Genomic DNA, 24095 nt, shown 5'->3' with positions numbered 1-24095 from the left:
TTTTCTAAGAGTCCCAATCTTTGTCTAAGAGTGAAAACTCTGTGTGTCTGTATAAAAATCTTAATGAATCCCATGTAACGTATACATATGCAGGTAGTAGTTTGTGTCGGGGGTCTTTGGCGTATCTTGGACACGGGCAAGGTTGGCAACCACTTATCATTCAGGAAAAGTAAAATCCTGTAGCTTTTTTTTAAATAATAAAGGTACTTAATTTTTTTTCTTTGTATTCTGAAGAGACTTTGCTTCTCATCTGAGGAGCTGTCTCCCAGCCTTTTCCTTTTTAAGCTCACTACCATCTAAACGCTCGAGGTTTCGCCCTTTTCGGTTTGAAATGAGAAAGCTCCTCAAATGAGATGTAAAAAAAAAAACAAGAGCTCCAGTTGTCCTGAAGCCTTATTAAAACAGAAGTTTAATATAACAAGTCCGAAAACACGAGCGTATGAAATCCACACTGATGAGATCATGAAGAAATAATTTACTTTTACAAACAGATTATTCAGGTCAGCCTACACATACGGGTCCACCATCTAAGAACAACAAACACGAAGCTGATGTTCATCATCATCTCATCAAAGATGCTGTAAAATACATCAGGTATATTGTAATCAAAGTCAACTTCTTCATATTTAGGCAGAATTAAAGGTCACATTTAAATAGAAACTAAAAAAAAGTGACTGTTAGATCTTTTGGTTTAAAAAACACTTTTATTGTGTGGCCCAACTGACCACTTACTGTTCAGCAGGACTTTATTTCTGTCAGTCTGTTCAGGCTTAGATCCTGATGACACTAATCCTGTTTTCAGCCCTCATGTCACATTTAGGCACACACACCAGCTCACACCAGGGTGTCACTGGCAATAGGGCGAGGCTTTGTGTCAGAGAAAAACAGAAGATTAACCTGCTGCACGGGGATGACAGAAGGGATGCTTACGTACAGAAACGTCAGGTGGGTCCGACCCGGTGGACGTACAGCATCACCGGCAGCGGATGGGGGGGGGGGGGGTGAGTGTAGGGCGGGCGTACCTGGCAGGATTTATTGTAAACAAAGACACGGGGTGAAATAAACAAGCAGATGTTTCTAATGAGGCTCGAGCACTCAGAAGGGATTAGGGTTATTCTGTCAGACTGACCGTTTGGCCTCCCGCTCCATCAATCACAGATGATGAAGGTGATTAATGAAACGTGAACGCTGCAGCTCTGGCGGTTCGGTTTCTCGAAGATTTAAGATCACATTACACCGATTCCTCAGATTAAATCTGAGACTAACAGACAAAAATCACACCAGACCGTTTTAATGACTTTACACGCAAACACACGCTGAGTCGTGCAAATTCAGCTCTAATCTAGTCAAAAGGTTGAGCTGGGCTCACTTAAGCCAGATCATTTGTTAACATTTGCAAACAAATGTGCTGAATGTGTTTGTTGATAAGCTGCAGGTATACGGAATAAAAGGCATGGAGCTTTTTTTTTTTTATTTTAATAAAGTGCTACTTAAAAAGTAGCACAGAAAATTAAGGGATGGGTCCTAAATCTACTAATGGAGAGGGGAGAAAACTCCCTGAGACCAGAAAGCAGAACATCTGGACTAAATCAAAGGTTTAAATCATAACTAATGTTGACAAAAGCTCAGACTCGTTTAACTAAAGCCAGCATCCACTAAAACATCTTCCTCCCCACCCTGTGCTTTTTTTTAACTCTATGGAAAAAACAACATATTTCCTAACTTGGCACAAACAGGTGGCACTCCTTGAGATTTTTTTTCCATCCCCCCCCCCCCAAAAAAAAAAAAGATCAGAAATTCAATCAAAGAGCAGAACTCGGCCAATAGGGTGCGAGTGTCTGTGGCAGCAGCAGCATCACTCTCAGCAGCCATTGGTCCCCCGTTTCACACAGGAAAGGTTGTAATTGGCTGCCAGCGTGCCGAGGCTTCATTGCCTCCATGGCAACATTGCTTCCTTATTGCTCAGGGAAGGTGAAGAGGAGGGAATCATGGGAGGCGACTTTCACTCAGACACTACCTCTGCATTATTCATCCTTTGTCCCGGAGTGCTCGTCGAATCCGGGTAGATGTGCGGACTGATGTGCGTTTCTATGTTGGTCTTGGTGGAAAACGATTGGCTGAGACATCGGGGTGAACGAGGTGAAGCCGCTGCAATAATCACACCCAACAGTGCAATGCATCCAGCAACATCATGCCTATATATAAAACCGCTACATAAGCTCAGAGCTCATTTAGTGAGAGATGCTGACTGCAAACTCGGGTTTTCATCTCTGTTTATATGAATGTGCTTCTAGTTGTTTTAGACAAGGTGGAAAAGTGTGCTTCTGGACTCTCAGCTGGCCATCATGCTGCTCCCCTCCCCGGATGTTGACAAGAACCAAATCCCAATAGTCAAGATGAGGATTCCTACACCCCGACACAGGAAACAGCAGCAGCCATGTGGTTTGTTTGTTTGTTGTTTTGATTTGTTTTTCCCCCACAACAGCCGAGGGTGTGGATGATTGGCGAGCAAGGATGGAGAAGAGACGAGGGTGGAGTCAGGGATGGAGAAAAACATCACACAAGGATTAGGGCTGGGTGGAGGGAGGGAGGTTCATTCAGGACCACCCCCCCTTGGTATGTTTTTGTACAGGAGCAGGAGGGTTAATGCCTGTTGACAGGCATGCCGGCCAGCAAGCTGGCTGGCTGTTCCTCCGGCTGCAAACACGATGACGAGATGGCAACAGACACCCAGCGTAGCACGCGCTCCCAGTTGTCATCGCAACCTGGCCTTGGATACAGCGTGCTGGTTGGTCGTTTCCAACTGTTGTTGTTCTGAGGCTGATGAAACCGCGTGGATGAGGGAGGGGAGGTGCGACCGCGTGGAGCTGTATCTCTGCGTTGATAGAAAGTGTTGCTAGGCATACAAGAGGTCAGTTAGTAAACAAACACTTGGGCATTAATAATTAATCATCTTCACAAAAATGTGCAGTTTAGCACTTAACCCCCCACCCCCACCCCACCCCCCCAAGTTCCCAGGAGGAGTCACTGATCCTAAATGTGAGGACAAAAGAAACATTTGAAAGGGTTATACAGATTTTATTTCTCATATCAACATTATAATCCAAATAAATAAATACAAATCTCAAGAATTTTGGAAACAGTTTATTTTCGTACACAGAAATCCACTGAACAGACAAAAAGTAAACAAGCAAAAGATAATTAGAAAATAAGGATGAACAAAGGTTACCCAGAAATGTGCCAGTCTGAGATGCATTCAGTAATAACAGATAACTCTTCAAACATCACTAGCCGAGACTGAAAGGTGATGAAAGACAGCCTAAGGGGCTAAACGCTTAGCAAAAAGAACAAAGAAAATAAGTGTGTGTGTGTGGCCTCCACTGGGCAGATCAATACCGCATTGTGCTGAGTGTGCAGGCCGCTTGATGAAATCCGAACACTAACATTCTGCTCTTGGCGCGCATTCATTCTGCATCCGAGACCTACCGAGACGGCGGTGCCACGAGGCGCTAGAGCCGAGCTGGCAACATGATTGATTACAAGTGCAGCCGCTCTTTGTTTCACCGCTGGTAATCAGGACAAAGCCGGGCGGATGCTGCGAGTGGAGGTGCGTGTGCACAAGGTGAAACTGGGACAAAATGTTCTATTTAGTACAAAAAAAAAAAGTCTGGTTGAGGTGAAACTTCAGAGGAGGTATTAAGGTAAAAGGCGACTCTTATATCCGCACATAGCAACAACTGCGTGATGCCCATCAATGTCACATGTCATCACAGTCCTCCTGAAGGCCAACTTCGATCTTCTCCAGTCTCTGTGCCATGGACATGACCAGCATTTTCATCTGCAAAGGTCAGGGTCAGGGAAGAGGAGGAGAAAGGATGGAGACGTTTCAGGTTGGAAGACAATAAGAAGGGAAATGATTAAAGTGATGACGGTGGGAAATAAATGAAGCAGTGAAATGGACAGGTGGGACACGAAAAGAGCAACAAGGGGCAGAGTAGAGGGAAGGTGGTGGTGTGTGAAGATAATTGGAGAAGAGAGGAAGAATAAAAGTCAAAAGGGGAGGTATCCAGGGATGGGTGGATAGAGAAGGGAGGGGGTAGGGTGGAGAGAGGAGACAGTTCAGTGAGTGTAGAGGTCCAAAAAAAAAAAGAGTCTGGCACAAAAAGATCGCATCAATAATACATCACTGTCATCAGATAAAGCGGCTCTGAGACACATACATGAAACTTAACGGATAAATCGGTTTTACAGACACTAAAATGAAGGTTTTGCCATAAAGGCCCTGTTAGGGAAAAGAAATTCCAAAATAAAAAAACATGAACAAGTTAAATAAACATTATTTATGAATAATAAAGATGATTTTATTTGTTCAGGGCGTTTGTTCAAATATGATAGCTTTGATTTTCATGCTGTGATTTATCCAACCTCACTGAGTCTAAAACTTGGTCATCTATCCTCTGCCGTCAAGACAAACTTGAGGAATTTGGGTGTTTTTTTTACCAAACAATGTTTCTTGAAGATCACTCAAAAATGTTGGTCCCTAACAGTTTTTATTATTTAAGAAATATCTCCAAACTGTGAAGGTTGGAGTCAAAACATGAACTTGAAATGGTTCTCCATGCCTTTATCTCCTCCCGTCTAGATTACTGTAACACACGCATCACATGTTTTACAAAAAAGCCATTGACCGCCTTCAGTTGGTCCAGAACTCTGCAGCGAGGTTTCTTACTGGAACAAACAGAGATCACTCCTATTCTGATGTCTCTGCACTGGTTACCCGTTAACTTTAGAGTTCATTTTAGAATCCTGACTATAACTTTTAGGGCTCTACATGATCAAGCTCCTCCCTATATTACTGAACTGTTAAAGCCTTATGCTCCAACCCGAGCCCTCAGGTCCACCCACCAGAATCTTCTAGAAGTTCAAAAGACCAGATATAAAAGTCGAGGTGATCGCTCCTTCCAGACTGTTGCACCCCGACTCTGGAACGATCTTCCTTTATCCTTAAGCAGCATCGACAATCTGGACACTTTTAAAAAACAGCTAAAGACCCTTTTATTTAAAGCTGTTTTTACCTAAAACTTTTATTTTCTTATTTTTAACTCAAATTTTTAATCTTTCATCTGTTTATGAAAATTTATAATTTTATTACTTTATTGTTTCTGATGTTAATCTGATTCTGTTTTGAGAGCATTTAGATTTTATGACTTTGTTTTATTTTGTTATGATCTATGTGAAGCACTTTGTGATTCTATGTCTGTGATAAGTACTTTATAAATAAAATTTACTTATTTACCATTTATAACACACGTGACCTTATTTAGCTAGTATACCAAGTCAATGATGGGAGAATTTCATAAACTTAGCATTAGTTGTAGAGAAGAGTCACCGTAAACATGAGAGGAGACCAAGCAGTTTTCCGGTTCTACACACACATCATAGCCCCGTGATGACTGGTGGAACGGCACCATGGTGCGAACTGTGACTAGCTTGATCTCTGATGTTGTTTGGGGGACATCCCATAATAATAGTCCGTGAAAAGGCACATCAACATTATTTATGGTGTGAGTAGAAGTGTCTAAACATAAACGCTGGCTTTAAAAAGGGCCCTTTTCCAATTCCACTTGTTATGTTCCATGGATTTCACATATGGTGTCCGAGAATTTTAAAGACACATTTTGATACCATTAAAGCGCTTGTTTTCAAACAGGAGGAAACACTATTTTAGGTTTTGTGTGAAAATAAGTCCAGGACTACAAATGTGCTTCACAAAAGTGACGTCATTGAACCAGACACAGAGAAAAACAGAGAGAACATGTCTGTAAGTTCAGCAAATGTGAAATCCTTCCTTCAGAAAGAAAGAACCACCATAAATCTGACCATTTGGTAAGTAGCAGCTATGCTAGGGGAGAAGAGATTATGTGGTGACGTCATATATGTGATGTACCAATGTCTGATGTGTAGTCATGCTAATTACGAACTTTTACTAGCTGAAAAATCTCAAAGTACATGACTGGCGTGGTCGAAAAACACACATCATTACTTTTCATTTAAACTGAAGTACAAAATATGTGCGATCCAGGGCGTAAGGAAAAGCGGATTAGAAAATAGCTCTTTTAGCCGTTGACTTGCTTTCACTTTTTGTTTGTCCGGGGACCCACGAGCCGCCCGGAACAGGAGGAGATTTAGGCTCCTTATATTGTTCAAATGTGAAAATGATGATGTATGAACATGACAACGTATTGCAACAATGTGGAAATTATATTGTTTGAATAATAAAATTATCACATTATAACATGATATTGCTATGATTTTATTTTGCATGGGCGGCAGCTCTGTTTCCGTAGGTAACCAACACCACATATATCCTGTCATGCATACTTTAAACATTTTCTGTGCAATTTAGAAACTACTTAAATTTAAGTTGGACAATGAAAAAAGTGCCACTTTTATCTTGCCTACAACAGCAGCTGGATCACATTTGCCATGTGACAATACTGACAAAGCCCACTGCACAGGACAAATTTCTACTTCTTCACAAGTTGTGCCAAAAAACTGAAATATCTTGGATCTGTCAGATTTTGACATTTTGTGTGAGGGGAAGAAGTATCTGAAGAATTTGATGTGTAATACGAGGATAGTGGGTAAAATTTAATGGGGTTCAATGAAGGCAACTGGACTTCTTTGGTTTCTTAAAGACGTTTCACTTCTCATCTAAGGAGCTTTGTCAATTCTAACTGAAATATGGGAGGGTCAAGCTTATTAACTGTAGCTGTCTACTGTTGCTTAACGAGCAGAAACTACATATGAATACCCATCCTCCCTACCCCATGATGATTAGTTAGTCTTTGTTAGGGAATTGTATTAACTAGATGCAGGAGGGTGTGACCTAGACTAAAACTGCTTAGGAGTAAGATTCAGAGCTGCACTATAGGTGGTTTAAGGTGAAACCTGAGTCCTCCTTCCCTATTTAATCTAGGTTTTCCCTATTTGACATAGATAGCTTCCTTTACTCCTCTATCAAACCAGCTATCTTCTCTGTCCAGAATGTGTACTTTGCCATCTAGAAGAGTGTGTCCTTTGTCCTTCAGGTGTAAGTGGACTGAAGAGTCTTGAACTGAAGAGGTGCTCTCCTGTGTTGTGCCAAGCACTTCAGTAATTGTTTAGTTTCCCCAATGTAAAGGTTTGGACAGCTCTCACTACACCGGGCTGCATAAATGACACTACTAAGCTTCTGTTTGGGTGTTTTGTCTTTAGAATGGACCAATTTCTGTCTCCGGGTGTTGTTGCATTAAAAGTTTACCAGAATGTTGTGTTTTGAGAAAATTCTTAAGTTTATCTGACACTCCTTCCACGTATGGGATGATGGTGCCTTTGCACCTGTTGTCCTTTTCTTTGCTAGTTGCTGCTGGGGAATCTTTTCCAGACTTCTTTGTTGATTTCACAAATACCCATTTAGGGTAGCTGCAGTTTTGGAGAGCTTTCTTGGCGTTTCTCTTCCTTTTGCTTTCCTTCAGTCTTTGTGGGAATATTCTCAGCCCGATGGTGTAAGGTCCTGATGACTGGCTTTTTGTGCTCCAAATGCTGAGACTTCCATCTTGTTCTATTTGCATAGCACAGTCCAAGAAAGGCAGTTTGTTGTTGTAACCATCCTCCCTGGTGAACTTGATGTTCTTGTACATGGTGCTAATGTGCCTCGTGAAGCCTTCTACTTCCTGCTTGACAATTCTGACCCATGTGTCATCCACAAACGAACCAGTGGCTTGGTGTTGTCCCTTTGTAAGAGCTCAAGGCTCTGGTTTCCACTTCCTCCATGTTGGCGACAATAAGTGATACCAGAGAAGCCATGTTTCTGCCGGCAAAACTTGTTGTGCTTGAAATAGGCTATGGAAAGGCATATTCTCCTAGAACTAGACCAAATTCTTGCTTTGCAAAGTTTGGTCTAGGCATGCTCCATTGGAACCTCAGTAGCTCCTACCAGGACTCTGGCTAGCCAATCATAGCTCTCTAGAGGGGTTTCAAACACATAAAGAGCTGTGATTGGTCCATAATGGTGGGCCAATCATAGTGCTCTATCTGCTTAGTGAACTAATCACAGAGCTTTATCCGCTTTGTGGGCCAATCAGGGCACTCTATATGCCTGGTGGGTGGGATGATGCAACAGAGTGAAACAAGAGTATGTCACATTCATTGTCCAGTGGAATGCGGAGATCATTTGAAAGACAACGGTAGAACCCGCCCCACAACCGAGAGCCGTCAATGGAGCGTGGCCAGACTAAATAATACATTTATTATTTATTATTTAGTCTGGCTTGCCAGGCTAATATTCTCCCATATTCCAGTCAGAATTGAAAAAGCTCCTCAGATGAGAAGTGAAACGCCTTAAAAAAACAAACAAGTGACTTAAGTCTTCACAAGAACTAACATCAGCACTTTGAGTTGGGAAACATGAATGAAAGTAAAAGCTTTTGTGGTTTGTTTTGAGTTTAGCTGACGAGAACTACCTCAGCAACAAAAACTGAGCCAACATACCTGCAGCGTATTTCTGCTCCAACTGCAGAACAACTTCACGCAAAGTTGACTTTACAACAGTGGCAGATGTCACTAACAATCACCAGTCTGCACAGTGATGCCAGTTTTGAGCTCATTTAATTGAACTTATTAAATTAGTCTAGCATCTACTGATGCAGCGTTTTATTATTTTCTTCAGGCTTCAACATGCTTCGCCGTGTTCACGAGCTGAAGTTGTTGGGACAAGCTGGAGAGAACTGCCTTCTATTGGGACAGTATTTGGGTCACCTGCGACAGGTTACTCAGTTCAGGCTTCTAAAGCTGTACACTCTAGCCTCATGGGTGGCGAGAATGTCCTCATTTTTGTGATCCTGGTGATATCTGTGAATAGTGTTAGTCACTTCACACTTTTTGGTTTTAGTTTCCTGCTTCAGCAAGGTCTTAAACAGTTGGGGGTGCAACTTTTTGAATAGAAGTTTATTTTCTGCACTAAACATATTCATCTGTAGAAGAACAAGGCAGACCAACAAACAGATGTCTGAGATTGATAGGAAAAAGTACAACTCCAACTTGAGAGGTCTGCTTCTTTAGCGTTTCCCACAATCTACCAAGTTTTGCGTCAAACTTTTCAGTTACAAATCACCTCACTGCTGTGCTTCAACATCTAACATCAGGCCTTTGACTGGCTAAAGCTCTGCCATCAACCCTACAATCAGTTATGTAGCTTCAAAACCACTTCATGCAGCTCTAGTAACTATTAAACATGCACATTTTAAAGTAACACAGATGAGCTTCCTGCTCCTCCGCCCTACTGGTTGAAAGTGGAATTACAACTATCATAAACAACCCTGATGCAGCCTCCTGTAGCTAGCGCTAACAATGAGTTAACACTAACATGAGTCAACTAATACTAGAATAAACCACAAAGTAAAATGATCCACACTGTTGGGACAAAAAATATTATTACTTATAAGAATAGTAACAATAAGTTGATTTTGTAGCCTCCTCTATCTCCCTCAAACTAGTGTAGGCTGCGCTGAATTTTACTCTGGTGTTAGCTCTTTGCTTCAACTCCAAAGATGTTATTCTCTTACTTTTTCTTTTCCAGGCTCCGCCATGATGCCAACAGAAAAAACAAAGTTTCCTTTCTTTTTTTGTGCTTTTTATTGACAACTGGTGAACTCTAAACGCTAACCGCTAGCATTATAGCTAACAGCTGTAAAGCAGGTAAAGAGCTCCCCCTATAGAAAGAATGAAAGAAAACGATCTTTTGTGTAGCACCTCTCAAGAGGTTTTTGTGAAGCACAAGGTGCTTCACAAAAACAAAGCAAAAAAACAATCTAAGAATAAAGTATAAAAAAGATTAACAATATGTTTAAAATGGGATATAGGGCACCTTTATCCCAAACGTGTCAAACATGAAACTGGTTTCTAGCTCAACAATCACTGAGATCAATGTTAAAGCTCTAGCTTAAAGTTTTAAAACTATCCAGTGTTACTGTAACAATTAAAAAGAGTGACATACAACTTAAATGTCGGCGTTGTTTTAACTCAACGGTTTACAACCTTTATTTCAGGGGAAGAATTCATTTTTAACAACAACAATGTACAGTAAGGGTTTTACACGCGACTGCTTCGTTATGTAGGCTGAACTAAACGATCCTTTCAGTTTGTTTGTTGTGACGGCAAATTAAAGAAGGAAATCATTCACGCGGGTGACAGAAATCTGGCACAAAATTTAATTAAAGTATCTAACAAGTCTTAAAAATTCAATCTCAGAAAGAGAGAGACGTCTCTTTCAAAGAGAAATTCTTTTGTCCTCTCGATCTGAGAGCCGCACAACCTGTTTTAATTTACATGATGCACTGATACAAATCTCACAGTAAATTGGGCCAACTGTCACATAAAGTATTGAGGTTAGCTTAGAAGAATTGCACGTGACAGAAAATAAAAGAAGCCAAATTAAACAAAACACCAGACAGATTGGGCAACAAAGCCACACGAAGACAGAAACACAATGTCCTTCCAGCAAAGATTCCTAAATATGTCGGAGCTGCACGTAGTAATTTACATGTGACGGAGACAGTGAGATAACAGAAAGACACGGAGCTAAGGCAACAGAGACACTTCATGATGAGAGCGTGTTTTCCTCCCTGAGATTCCTCAACATGCTTCCCCATCTATTGTCTTCCCCCTGGAGCTGGAGCTACTCCTGCTCGCCATCGCCACCTACTGGACAGCTCGCAGCCTGTTTGTTTAGAGAAATTTCCTAAACAAAGAGTAATTAAGCTCCTCTGTTAAATGACTGTGAAGTTGGGATTGAGGAAAACACAGGTCAGACGAAACTAAATCAAAGCCTCATTTTGAAGCTAAAATTAGAAACAACTAAAAAGAAGATGTTGGATGTCAGTAAGTATAGATGTATTTTTTTGTTTTGTTTATATATATATATATATATATATAAAATTACTTAAAAATGTGAAATGGTCAGACTGAGATGACATGGCTGGACCGATGAGGTAATGTCTGATAAAAGTGTCTGCCCACTACAGAAGGATGGGTTTACCAGAACCACGCTGATGTCATCCTTACTCTGGTACAACCTGTGCATTCAGAAAGCTCGGAGATCAACACAACACAACTCAGGACCGTTACGCCTGCCGAAAATGGATTAGCTTACAAGACAGAGCTCTGGCTTGCTGTAGGCATTTTAATGTTCACACAGAAACAAACATTTTAATAAGAATAATTGTTCAAGATTTAAACTAAAGATTAAGATAATGTCAACAAAAGCCTTAAATTAGAGACAATCTGCTCATTTTACTTGGCGTTTTACCTCCTGGCAAGACCACCTGAGAGACAAAGGAAAGTAGCGGCAGTAATTTACCTCTGTCAGCTGCTGTTCAACAACGCCCCTGTACTCCAGAGTGACTGGCTGCTCTTTGGCGCCCTCTGCTGCCAACATCTGGCTTGCAGAACCAAGCACATAGCTGGAAAAGAGACACAGAACAGTTACAGCTCCTAGTAGGCTCGTAATGTGTAGTTTATTCATTTTCTCTTCGTTTACTTTCTGTTTCATTTAGTTTTTGTTTGTGTTGTTTAAAGTTTGTTCTTATTTTATGCATCTGAAGCATCTGGATGTGATGAACCACTGCTGGTTTAAAGGAAGCCTAACCTCCAGACCACACTGTGCTTTTAGCCGTCCTAGACAGACCTGTTACCGTGCACAGACTCGTGACAAATAACGGTGAACTTGAAGGTGATTTGCAAGTCTGTGGCCGTCCAGTGTGACAGGTGTTCCGTCAGAGCAGCATACATGTCAGAGGAGCATGCATGCAGTTTATGCGCGCATTCATTTAAACCTCCGCCACATTCTGAGGAGCCACCAGTTCAGCATACAGACGGCTAAGTACAAGGAAATCGTTTGTTGATTGTGTTCATAATGTTTTACCATCCACATAGATGAACTGATGAATGTGTATCACTATTTATTTATTTATTTTACCACCTTCTAATTCTATAAAATTTTGAGAAAATAAAGCTTTACAAAGTCTTCAGTTGACGAGTCAGGGTGCCATACACAGTTGTTTAAGTGTATGATGTTCTGACTGGCCCATCATACAGCTTAAAAAGTGAACGATGATCTGACAGCGTACGCGTGCTATCAGACAGGCATAAGCTGTAACACTCATGTGTCAATCTAACAATGTCCGGTGATTGGACAGAACACCGGCTCAGCGACAGCTTATTGGGCAACCTCAGAACAAAAGTCGGTCTTCAAGCATTGCGTGAAATCCTGACTCCCGCCTGCAATCGACCGATGAAAAAACACTCAGGAACCGACACGAGCAACTAGCGACGAGAGTACAATGCAAGAGTAGAATTAGCAACACTAGCAACAGGAGAAGCTACACGCAGGAACATGTGGACAACTCCTTTTTAGAGTTTGGAGTCTAATAAAAGACGTGTTAATGGTGGCGCTTTTTTCTCTTTTCAGAATTGTTGTTTGGTTAGATGTCGGCTTTTAGTGACGTATGCTTTTCGGGGGTTTGCTTGTGACGTTAGCGCATCCTGCTAGAGTGAGTGTGCCACCTTCATGGAGTCCCCACAGCGTAACATGAGTGGTCCTGTGTGACAACAAAAAATAACTTGGACAGTAGGTACGCCCGTCTATGTCCAGTCCACGGGTCCCAAACTGCCAAAATATGAATAGCAGTCAGTGGACCTGTGAAAGTTAGTTTCTGATATCCGTTAGAAACGTACCATTAATTTCGCATTAGGGTTGGGCGATTTGTATAATTTTTCCCACCGCCAATCGTCAGTCCAAAAAAAAAAGACGATGGAAGATTTATTCGCGCATGTGACGTCGTGACGCACGAACTAATTTGCGAACGCAGAAGAAGCCCAAAACATTGATTCTTTTACACAAACGTGTGTTTGCAGGAAGAGAAATTCTTATTTAATTTTGTATTTGTAGTTTGGTAGAGTGACGTATAAACGGCTCGTATTAAACATGACTAAAATGTTAAAAAGAAGCCTCGCCTTCGTTTCCCTGTGGTGCCCACTGTTGTGGTTTTTACTGAAGCAAAATGTTTCTTTCTGAACAAAAACTTCTGGGGTTATTTCTTTTATAAGTAGGGGATGGGATGACTCGCTGCTGCGTTTGGACGCACTCTGGGGAGGCAGCGTTTGCTCGCTGCCAGAGGTCACATGATCCATTTATCCTTGTCACTTTCATTTTTAAATGATGAATAATCATTCTTTAAATTTCCATTCATTTTAATTAATATTTAGTCCAACCAAGCTGGTCAGAATGCCCCTGCAGCATGAACAATGCAATTAAACAATTTCACTTAAATTAGGAACATTTAATAATAATAATAATAATGCATTGAACTTATATAGCGCTTTTCAAGACACCCAAAGACACTCTCACATTCACACACTGCTAGTGATGGTAAGCTACTTGTAGCCACAGCCGCCCTGGGGAGGTCTGACAGAGGCGAGGCTGCCATTTGGCGCCGTCGGCCCCTCTGACCACCACTAACACAGGCAAGTTGGGTGAAGTGTCTTGCCCAAGGACACAGCAGCAGGATACCCCTGGCAGGAGCTGGAATCGAGCCCATGACCCTCCGATCATGAGGCAACCCGCTCTACCACCTGAGCTACTGCAGCGGCTTGAACGCACGTTCCTCCTGCGCCGCGTGAACCTGAACTGGTCACCTGCAGCTTGTGTGTCATCAAATGTCTCTATGGAGTTTGCTGAGGAGGTTATGAGCTTCTAGACGTTTGCCTCAGACAGACTCGTGGCTGTTTAAATAATGTTCTGGATGGATCCGTGCTCTGCTGACGCACTCAAAGCAAGTGCTGAATAACACGACGAGCGCTACTTCAGCCAAAGTTTTAAATCAGGAAACGTTTCTCCAAATGGAATAACCAGAAGTCTTCCAGACTCAGACGCTCTCCAAACCCCTCCTCAGCGAGCCGCTTGTGCGTGCACTGTCAGCAGCCAGATGGGGAAGGGATCAGATGCGCTGATGGAGATCTTTTCTTGATTGTTACCTCTGCGATGTTCTCTGTGCGTAACGTGTAAAATATTTGTCAATAACAAACAAACAAATAAATAAACACATCGCTTCCTGTAAAAAAAAAACAACCGTAACGGCTCAGCCCGTCGCAGACGGTCGATTCATTCGTCCCATTGCCCAACCTTATTTCACATACGGTGTCTGAATTTTAAAAACATGTTTAGATGCCAAGAAAGCTCTTTCTTTTTTTGACAGGCGGGCAAAAGTTACTTTAGGACGTGTAGTGGACTCCAACTGCTCGTCTCACCAAATGTAGGTCATCAGACCAGACAAGGAGATGAAAATGTTTGAGTTTAGCGAGCTTCGCATTCTTCAGTCAGGATGAAAGAAGGTGGAGAAAACCACTCTGAATCTGGTCATGCGGTAAGTAGCGGTTATGCTAGGGGAAGAGAGATTCTAACAGCATTTTTGGTTCTTTTTAAAACACAGAAAAGTTTTTTTTTGTTTGTTTTTACCTTGCTGACAGTTTCGTTTGCGGACTTTTCTGTGTTTTAAAAAGAACCAAAAATGCAGTTAGAAACCAGACACAGCAAGAACATCCCAAAGACGTGAGAAGGGATTCTGCTGTGACATCATATATGCAACGTCTGTTTTGTAGTCATTTAATTAGGAAGCAAATAAATCTCAAATTACGCAACAGACAATCGCATTTATCATTTCAATTCAATTACAACATATATAGGTGTAAGGCAAGACGGACCAGAAAATAGCTTTTATAGCCCTGTTCATCCATACTTCTTTTTTTTGTTGCTTAGGAGCCCCATTAGCTGACCAGGAAGAGAGGAGACGACAGGCTCCCCATAGATAAAATACTGCTAAAACAAATTAAGGTTAAGCCAAAATCACCCACGCCCCTCCAACAAATGTAATGCGGTAATTTAATGAGCTACAAATATTATAATGTTTAATGTTATTAAACTCCATTGGGCCAGTTTTGTTTTACAGAGAAAAGGTCTGATTGTTATTTTTTCATATAAAAACCCAGAAACCTTAAAAAAAAAAAAAAAAAAAATAAGAGTCTTAGAAAGCTGAAACCAGTAATGAAAGTACCTGTCGATGTCAGCTACACTGAGGCAGAACGTAAACCTCTTGTGGTCCATGGATTTAGGGGTAGAGGTGTAAACCATGCCGATCACGGCCCGGCATCCTCGACACATGAGGTCCACCGTCAGACTGTTGAGAGGACAAATAAATAAAGCCACTGAACATTATACGTCTACAAGTGACACCAGTACAGCAGGACATTGTGTTTACTCTCGGTCAAATGTACCGAGAGGAATATTTAATACTTGAGAGGTTCCAATCGCATCGTTTTCCTCCAATCCAAGCCGATAGAGTTCCAATCTGATCATTCAGCAAATAATTAAATAAAAAGAAAGGAGTGCACATTCAAGTGGTTCTTTAGGTTTTGTAGCATTTATGTATATCTTTCCATTTTATGTAATTTCCTGCCAAATAACAGCATTAGTACCATGATTATATTTAAAAGCTTTGTCGCTCTAACTTCTAACAGTTTACCCGATATGCAGCTGTACTGAGCGATGCACGTTCCTGCAATAGGGTACGTAAGTCACGGCCAACAGGCTCACTTTTCTCCACACACCTTTAGAGCTGCGTGTGTAATAATGACAAAAAACGACACTCGCACCACGGTTCCAGGAGGCTAAGAAACCCGACATTTGCAACCAAAGACAATCATCCAGTATGATGAATACTGCCATCTCAGCTGCGATCTTTTCGCTGTCCGTACACAATTTTCCGTGTTTTTGTCCGAGTCGCTGCAGTGAACTGATTTTTGAGCTAGATGTTTGTGTTTAAGGTGGTATACCAGAACTAAGTGCAGACAGGTGATTTTGTTTAGGGGGGCATTTCAAATTTGTAGTGTTGAACACAGCTCTGTCTTTTCCACCTCGCTAAATGCCCATTTCGTGACTGTGGCACTGCCTTTGCTGTCTGGTTTTTAAATTAGTCCCAAACAATTTTGACCCCCTGAGGTAACATTTTAGCTCTGCATTAGCCAGCTAGCTAACAGCTACATGTTACGGTGCCTTAATTTCCTCCCTGCTGTAAATTGTGTGATGTTACGTAGTTTATCATCCACAAAAAAATGAATATTGATGTAGATTAACTTGTTAAAAGTTAAACTAAGTAATGGTGACTAAATCTGAAAATCTCTTGTCGCAGCACGAGTATAAAAGATCATGCTTGTTGTTTTATAAGGTTATGTTTTATTGTTTCCACCCGATTCCAGATCCTTTGAAAATCGCGATTGCCCGATTTCAGATCACGTGATTGGATCAGAGTGTCTCTATTTACATGAGCTTAGGAATCATAATCCTATTAGCAGTAAGAATTATATAGATAAATTAGCACAATATTAAGAACTTAATCAGATTTCGTGGGATTTTTGCAGAAGTTTGGTTTTAATTTAATTTACAGTTGAAAAGCAAACAGAAAACTTTCCAACTGCCTTATTTGAAATGAGATGTTCCATCAATCACTGCTCTGCAACTTCTTACCAAACACATCTTTTGCCGACTTCAAACAAGCGATTTTCCTTTCCAACAAGGACGTTGTCAGTAACACCTAGAAGAAAAACACAAAACAACAACCATCAATAAAAGAAAAAAAAATCTCTGAAAAGCAAAACTCTGCACCAGTAATCACATTTTTCCCTTCTTAAAGAACAGTTTAAACTGAGCTTGATTTGAATAAGACTTTCATCACATTTGAACTGACAAACTGTGTGTGCTCAAGTGGATTCTGCAGAGGCGAAAGATCCAGGAGGGCCACCTGGACACTCCTCTTCCCAGCAACACTCCAACGTGAGCCCTCCATCGTTCTCTGGATCTGCCCTAAACTCTCCTCCCAGTGGGATGTGCTCCACAAACCTTCAGATGGGAACCACCTCAGCTGACTCCTCTCGATGCTAAGGGAGCGTGGCTTTAACTGTTTATCTATTCTCTTTAACTTAAATACACACAAAAAAAACACGTTGTGGACAACTTATTACTCCATCACTGAGCATAATGTCACTATTTTACTCACGCTTCAGTCGTATTTGATTCTGTCCGTCATCAACTCCATCCCAAGACATCGAATCCCCAACAGGCAGCCTGCACTTCCCACAGATGAAGACCACGGGTCCGTCTTTCTCTTCTTCTTCTTCTTCTGGTTGTCTAAAAAGTATTTCTTCAACCATAGTGGTTTCGACGCTGCTTGCTTCGTACGTCTTGTTGAGTAATGCTCGTCGAACTCCGAATAGCTTTCCACTCGTCGCCATTTCTGCTTTTCTCTGAGGTTTTTCCAGGTTTGCAAACAAGATGTCTGAGTTTTAAACTTAGGCGGTTGGTGGTTTTTCAGATATCGCGAGATGTTCACCTAAGTTTATTTCCGCTTTCGTCTTTCTGTTTGTTTTAAACGTTTTTGGGGAAAGTATGTAATGTCTGTAACATTAGAAGTAAGTTGTTGTTTTCTTTATCTTAACCTGAGATGTTTTGACATGGCAAATAAATTTTGTTATAGTTTATAAACGTATTTAAAATATAACATGCATAAAATAAATCACGAAGATGGATTAAACGACAAAATAAAAGATAAACATTTATCATGAAAATGACATATGGGAATATTTAATTGAAGGCAAACTCGGCTTAATTAATTACTTAATATAATTGCTACTGATGTTAAAGCTTTAGCATAGAATTAGATGTGAACTATCTTGACTGATTTTTCATCTTTGTAATCACTCAAGAAACGCCAACCGGATGTTGTTCAAATACAGTTTTAATTTTTATATTTATTTAATAATTGGAATAATTAGCTCATACGTATTTTCAAAACAGCGCTATTCACTTTTAATTTGATTATTTTGTATTTAGTTATAGTTGTTGCGGAATGTAGTCGTTTTTGTTCCTCTGCCCTCTGATTGGCTCAAAAACCAGAAATAATAAAAAATCATTCAAGGAGGCGGGAAAACTGTCTGTACGGGTCTACGGGTTGCCCAAAACCTTCTGAGTTGCGAATTTTAAGACTTGCTCTCGTTTTTGTTATCATGTGTGAAAAGATAAAGCAGGTAAAATGTTCTGTACGGCGAACACAAATGAGCTTGGCGCCTACAGCGGTTTACACATTGTTTTTCGTCTTTTAAATAGGTAAACTGCTGGCTGAGTGCGGTGTTTGGAGATCGGTCGGTGCCACAGTTTGAAGTCAATACGAGGACAGTGGATGTCCTATACCAACTAGCTCAGTCCAGCGAGGCCCGCTGCAGTGACACAGCTCTCCTCATAGAGGACTTCAAGCAGAAAGCATCCGAGTATCAGGCTGATGGTGAGTGAGTGACAGGCAGACAGCAGAGGGATCTTGATCTGTATAGTCTATTGCACTTTTCTTTTGACTTTGGCTTGTTTTTCATTTATTTTCTGCCCAGTTCAAAATATAAGATGTAGGGAAAGTTCTAGCAGACATGATGCAGAGCTTGAGAGAACGATGTTTTACATTTAACTGTTGATGTTGTGTTATTTTGACAGCTAATAACTCTAGATGTTTGTCAGACTGGTATCTTTATTATTTTTCACTGATTTGACTAAATATACGAAAAACAGATCACTTTCTGTGACAGACTGTCAACAACAAGTTGTTTTTGTCCCATGTTTTGGCTCTAGGGGTAGACCGATAGATCGGGCCGATTTTACTGTTTTTTTATACATCGACATATATTTGTACTTAGTAAAGTCAGGCAGTCCGGTGCTGCTGTTGAATTAAATTTAAATGTAGAAAAGGTTAGAATGCCTTCTCTGGGTCAGGGATGAGGTCCTGACCCAAGTGGGGGGGTTTAAGTATCTCGGGGTCTTGTTCACGAGTGAGGGAAAACTGGAGCGTGAGATCGATAGGCGGATTGGTGCTGCATCTGCAGTGATGCGGGCGTTGTAGCGGTCTGTCGTGGTGAAGAGAGAGCTGAGTCAGAAGGCGAAGCTCTTGATTTACCGGTCGATCTACGTTCCTACCCTCACCTATGGTCATGAGTTTTGGCTAGTGAACGAAAGAACGAGATTGCAGATACAAGCGGCCGAAATGAGTTTTCTCCGAAGAGTGGCTGGGCTCTCCCTTAGATATAGGGTGAGAAGCCTGGTCATCCGGGAGGGGCTCGGAGTAGACCCGCTGCTCCTCCACATCGAGAGGAGCCAGTTGAGGTGGCTCGAGCATCTGGTCAGAATGCCTCCTGGATGCCTCCCTGGTGAGTTTTTCCAGGCACGTCCAACCGGGAGGAGACCTAAAGGTAGACCCAGGACACGGTGGAGGGACTATGTCTCTCACCTGGCCAGGGAACGCCTTGGGATTCCCCCGGAGGAGCTGGCCCAAGTGGCGGGGACAGGGAAGTCTGGGCCTCTCGCCTTCGGCTACTGCCCCCGCGACCCGACTCCGGATGAGCGGATGAAAATGGATGAATGGATGTATTTTTACATTCACCAATAACATCTGCATAATAAATACTCCAACTTTATTCAGGTGTTTGACGTTAACACTGAGCAGTAGATTTAACAGTTAGTTCAGGTTTGCCCAACCTGGCCCTCAAGATCTCCTATCCAGCTTGTTTTATATCTCACCCCGCTGATTCAGTGACTGAATCACCCGTTCAACAGCTACTCAGGCTCTGCAGAACACCGCTAATCACCACTGATTCAAATCGGGTGTGTTGAAACGGGGAAACTTCTAAGACATGCGGGATAGGGGATCTCGACCAGGTTTGGGCACACCTGAGTTAGTTAAACTCAAAGTTCAAAAACTGATTCAGAAGTTCAAGTGTGTTCAACTGGTGTTTTTAGTGACATTAGCATGAAAATAAGGTGGAAAATGTCTATAGATTGGCCATGAAAATTGGCAGTTACATATCGGTATTGGCAATAGAATAAGTAAAACCAATATTGGTGCACCTCTAGTTGGCACAACAATAATTAATCTCTTGACTTTGGGACCATCTTCTAAAAAAAATTTCACTGAAAACTCCTGAGAAAGTAGGTTTTTATATTACAATTCCCCACCAGGAAATCAAAGTGCTTATCATTTTTTTATGCATTGGCTGGTAATTTGTTATAAATACAATTCCGATTCACCTTTTTTCTTTTTATAAATGTTTTTAATACACATTTGTTTGTAATCTGCAGCGTTGGTTAATCATTCCTTCTTCCTGTTATAAGAAAATGTCACAAATCTGCATTTTATTCATCCAGCTTCACATCTTCAAGATGTCCTTCACCAAGGAGTCGGCCTGTCCTGTGGAAGTTTGTCAAAACCCGCTGCAGACTATGTGTCTGCTTTGGTGGACAACGCCATGGTGCTGGGCGTGCGAGACACGTCACTTTGCAGGTACACAAGTCTTTACTCTGTTTAGTTTATTGGACAAAGTTCCACAAATTGCCCGAGAGGCGTCACAAAGCCTGGATTTCTTTCTAGTTTAATTCCAGCAGTCAACAAGCTCACCAGTGAACTTCTAGAAGCTGAGAAGTCAAACAGAAGACTTGAGAGAGAACTGAGGGCCTCCAGAAAGAGCCTTGGTGCGATGCTGATGCTGCGAGGAAACTTACAGGGGTAAAAGCCGCGCTGACCTGATACAGCAAACATGGATTTTTCCATCTGACCTCAAATGAATGTTCTTTTTTGCCAGAGATATCGAGAAAACCGCTAAATCTCAAGCAGTGGAGGGCGCCAAAGCAGAGGAGAGGCTGCTTTCTTTGGATTTTGTGACAATGAAAGCTAGAGAGCTCAGCACGAGGAGAGTGAAATTAGAGGTATGTTGTGGTTTACGTAATAAAAATGCAACTTAAGCTTGGTTTATGCTTCTCCGTCAGCTCCGCAAGGGACAGACACGCACGGATTGACGGAAGCGTTTTTCTCTCATACTTCTCCGTCTCCTGGAGAGTGTTGCAAAGCAATTGCCCGGCAGGACAACAGAGGGCGTAGCGCTGTTCTGTGGTATCCTGTCATGTATCGGTCCAAGATAGTGTGTTTATATTGTGTTTTTTGTGTATATAAGAGACTTTTAACACGGACATATTTGTCTCTCATTCTCCCACCGCTTCATGCGCTCCCCACCTCTAAACCCACGTTTCCTGTCATTTCCGTCCACAAATAAAATGCTTGCTGCACATCTTTTCACTCCTCCAGTCACGGGAGGATGGTTCATATTTTTAGAGTTTTTTCGCGAGGTATTCTTCAAGCTTCTCCGTGTCTGCCGCTAGTTATCCTCGGCTCTCTTTGCAATGGCGGCGCTGTAAACAACAGCGGCGTCCTGACCAATCACAAGCTTGCGTAATCCGTCTCTTTCGACGGATGTTTAAAAAAGTGGGCTCGACTCCGTACGTACTTGCGTGCCTGCCGGAGCCCTACGCAAGGACGGATAATGGCGTTGCGTGTCTCCGCACTGACGCAGACGGAGAAGCATAAATCAGGCTTAACTGAATCCTAATGTCATTGTGTGGTCGGCAGAAGGAATTTCACTCTATTTTCTTTGTTTTTCTCCTCTGAATCCTACAGGCTCAGCTTGTGTCCAGAAACATGGACAAGTCCATTACCCATAAGGCCATAGTTCAGCTCTCTGAGGTATTCCAGCATTGTGCAGCCCCAGTTGTCACCATCAAAGCTTCCTGTATCTAGGGTTGACATGTGTCGTCTTTTGTTGTGGGTGACGGTGGCACAGGAGTTAAGTGCTCGCCCTGTAATCAGAAGGTTGCAAGTTCGAGTCCCGCTCAGTCTGTCGCTGTTGTTGTGTCCTTGGGCAAGACACTTAACCCACGTTGCCTGCTGGTGGTGGTCGGAGGGACCGGTGGCGCCAGTGCTCGGCAGCCTCGCCTCTGTCAGTGCGCCCCAGGGCAGCTGTGGCTACATCGTAGCTCATCCCCACCAGTGTGTGAATGTGTGTGTGAATGGGTGAATGACTGATTGTGTTGTAAAGTGCCTTGGGGGGTTCCAGGACTCTAGAAGGTGCTATATCAAATACAGGCCATTTATTTTTCTCTCTGCAGGAAGTTGATGCTCTGAAAAAAGAAATAATTCCCCTGAAGAAGAAACTGGAGCCTTATATGGATCTCAGTGCTGTAAGATCATTTAACAGTTTCCCTCAAAAACATTTTTTTACTCATCTTTTAATTTTAACCAGTTAATTTTTTGTATTTTGTTAGGCTAATTATCGTTTTTTCCTCTAACTTTTCTCAGAGCCCATCTCTTGCTCAAGTAAAGATAGAAGAAGCAAAAAGAGAACTTGTGAGTCTCCAAATATTTTTATAATTGTAAAAGTATATATTTTAAAAATGTAACTCCATTTCTTTTCTTCAATTGCAGGCTGCACTTGATTCCCAACTGGAGATGAATTTGGACTTTAAATGAAGATGTCGCCATTTTTTTTTAGCTTTTTACAGCATTGTAGATTTTTTGCTGTGTCAATAATTTGTAATAATTAATTGTATTTTCCTGCAGAAATTCAAATAAATTCACTCACAAAGCTGCTTTTCATTTTTTTCTTCAGCAGGTTTACATGTTTCCTATCAAATTCATTTGATGAAGACATAAAAATAGTTATGTTTTACTCTTCATCTCTCCTTCCTGTTTTTTCAAACATCAGCAACTCTAATCTGTGTTTTGACTGTGCTGCTTCAGTCTAATTTAAGGCTTGTTTTAGATTATCTAATAACTATTAATAATCTATTAGCATTATATAACCCTAAGGCATCCAGTTGGACCTTTTTCCATTTATTTTATATTTATTCCTAAAGCATTACGTCACCGTCAGGCCTCCATGTCTATATTATGGTCTAAACTACAAAGTACAGGAAGCCTTTTGAGTTCAACAACAAAATTCCTTAGGCTTTGAGGAATAACATCTCATGGAATACGTTTTGGAGCTACTCCCAATCCGTCCCGTCTGTATGTAAATTACAACTCCACAGTCCCCCTCCTCCTCCTGGTCCCGTGTCAGATTTTAACCCACAGAGTGGAGTGTGGAGACCTCTACTGTGTCTGCCATTCTGACTGCTGCAGGCCTGATCTGAAGTCTGACAGAGTCTTGACCCGTTACCATGGAGTGGGTCACGGATGCGGGCTGGGGAGCAGTTTACCCTGTAGGCCCCCAGCTTCATTGAAAGGGGCCTTGTGGTTAGGGTATCAATAAAGAAACGATTGGGGGAAAGCATCCTTACAAAATATTTTTTGATCTGAAAAATAGTTTTGTCAAATGTTGCCTAATTAATTCAGCCACGAAAACTAGAAAAACAGTAGCAATGGCAAAAATTATTTGCTCTGCAGGTTGGTCTAGCCAACCTAGCTCTATTGTAGCCTCAGCTGAGTTAAGGCCAGGCCCATCACAATGCTCTATGTGAGTAGAGAGATGAGTAGTGGCCTTAGCACCATTATGGCAAAAAAAGATTTTTTTCCTTTTACAATGACAGCAGAGCAGCGACAGAGAAAAACAACGGTTGTGGCTTTAGTAATGGCGCTAGTTTGAAACGACTTTGGCATCACTGGATTATTTAGGCTTGGGCTTTCCTTTGAGATGGAGGCTTGGCAGTTATTGAAGTATGCTGTCTGGAATATTATAGTATTAAAAATGTATTCACCAAATTGCATTTAAATGACAGCAAAAATATCCAAACCCCTGATTTATCTGCAAAAAAAATGTATTTTTTTGGGGGTGCCACCCAGGAATACCAGTAGGCCCCCTTTGAAAACTTTCTGGGGGCACCCCGATCCCTGCCACATATAACACATGTAAGGAAGAAACACCCCAGTGGTGCATAACGGATAATGGTATATTTCTATTTAGAGACGAAAGAGACGTGAAAGAAGAAATCTGCCGTCATGCGGCACAGCAGTGTGCGTTGCCCCCCACCCCCCCCCTCCCGCGCGCCTGTGCTGTTCCCTTTAAAATAGTTTGATGTGCCACTCCCACCTCATGGTTTCCTCAGCTGTTACTGTAAATCGCCTCCTGTTTTCTACATGGATCCA

General features: G+C 41.7%; 2 protein-coding genes across 3 annotated transcripts; one reads left to right on the top strand and one right to left on the bottom strand.

Annotated features, from left to right (window-relative positions):
* Window positions 1–3129: 3129 nt before the first annotated feature.
* mis18a (MIS18 kinetochore protein A) lies at window positions 3130–17539 on the bottom strand. Its single transcript, XM_015961655.3, has 5 exons — window positions 17148–17539; window positions 16619–16685; window positions 15150–15272; window positions 11399–11501; window positions 3130–3838 (listed from the first exon to the last, which is right to left on the bottom strand). The coding sequence occupies exons 1-5, from the start codon at window positions 17380–17382 to the stop codon at window positions 3758–3760; spliced, it is 609 nt and encodes a 202-aa protein (XP_015817141.3). The 5' UTR covers window positions 17383–17539; the 3' UTR covers window positions 3130–3757.
* haus1 (HAUS augmin-like complex, subunit 1) lies at window positions 17486–22600 on the top strand. Of its 2 annotated transcripts, none has more exons than XM_054730865.2 (9): window positions 17486–17559; window positions 18254–18428; window positions 20330–20465; window positions 20553–20687; window positions 20764–20887; window positions 21633–21698; window positions 22121–22192; window positions 22311–22358; window positions 22437–22600. In XM_054730865.2, exons 1-9 carry the CDS (start codon window positions 17542–17544, stop codon window positions 22479–22481), a joined length of 819 nt encoding a protein of 272 aa, XP_054586840.1. In that variant the 5' UTR covers window positions 17486–17541; the 3' UTR covers window positions 22482–22600. The 2 variants fall into 2 exon arrangements, with proteins under 2 accessions (XP_054586840.1, XP_054586839.1); XM_054730864.2 differs by lacking the exon at window positions 17486–17559 and adding an exon at window positions 17931–18174.
* The last annotated feature ends 1495 nt before the right edge of the window (window positions 22601–24095 follow it).

Source organism: Nothobranchius furzeri, chromosome 10 (genome assembly GCF_043380555.1).
Source record: "Nothobranchius furzeri strain GRZ-AD chromosome 10, NfurGRZ-RIMD1, whole genome shotgun sequence".
NCBI lineage: Eukaryota > Metazoa > Chordata > Actinopteri > Cyprinodontiformes > Nothobranchiidae > Nothobranchius > Nothobranchius furzeri.
Note: the sequence above shows the minus strand (reverse complement) of the source record. Positions and strands in the feature narration are given on the sequence as shown.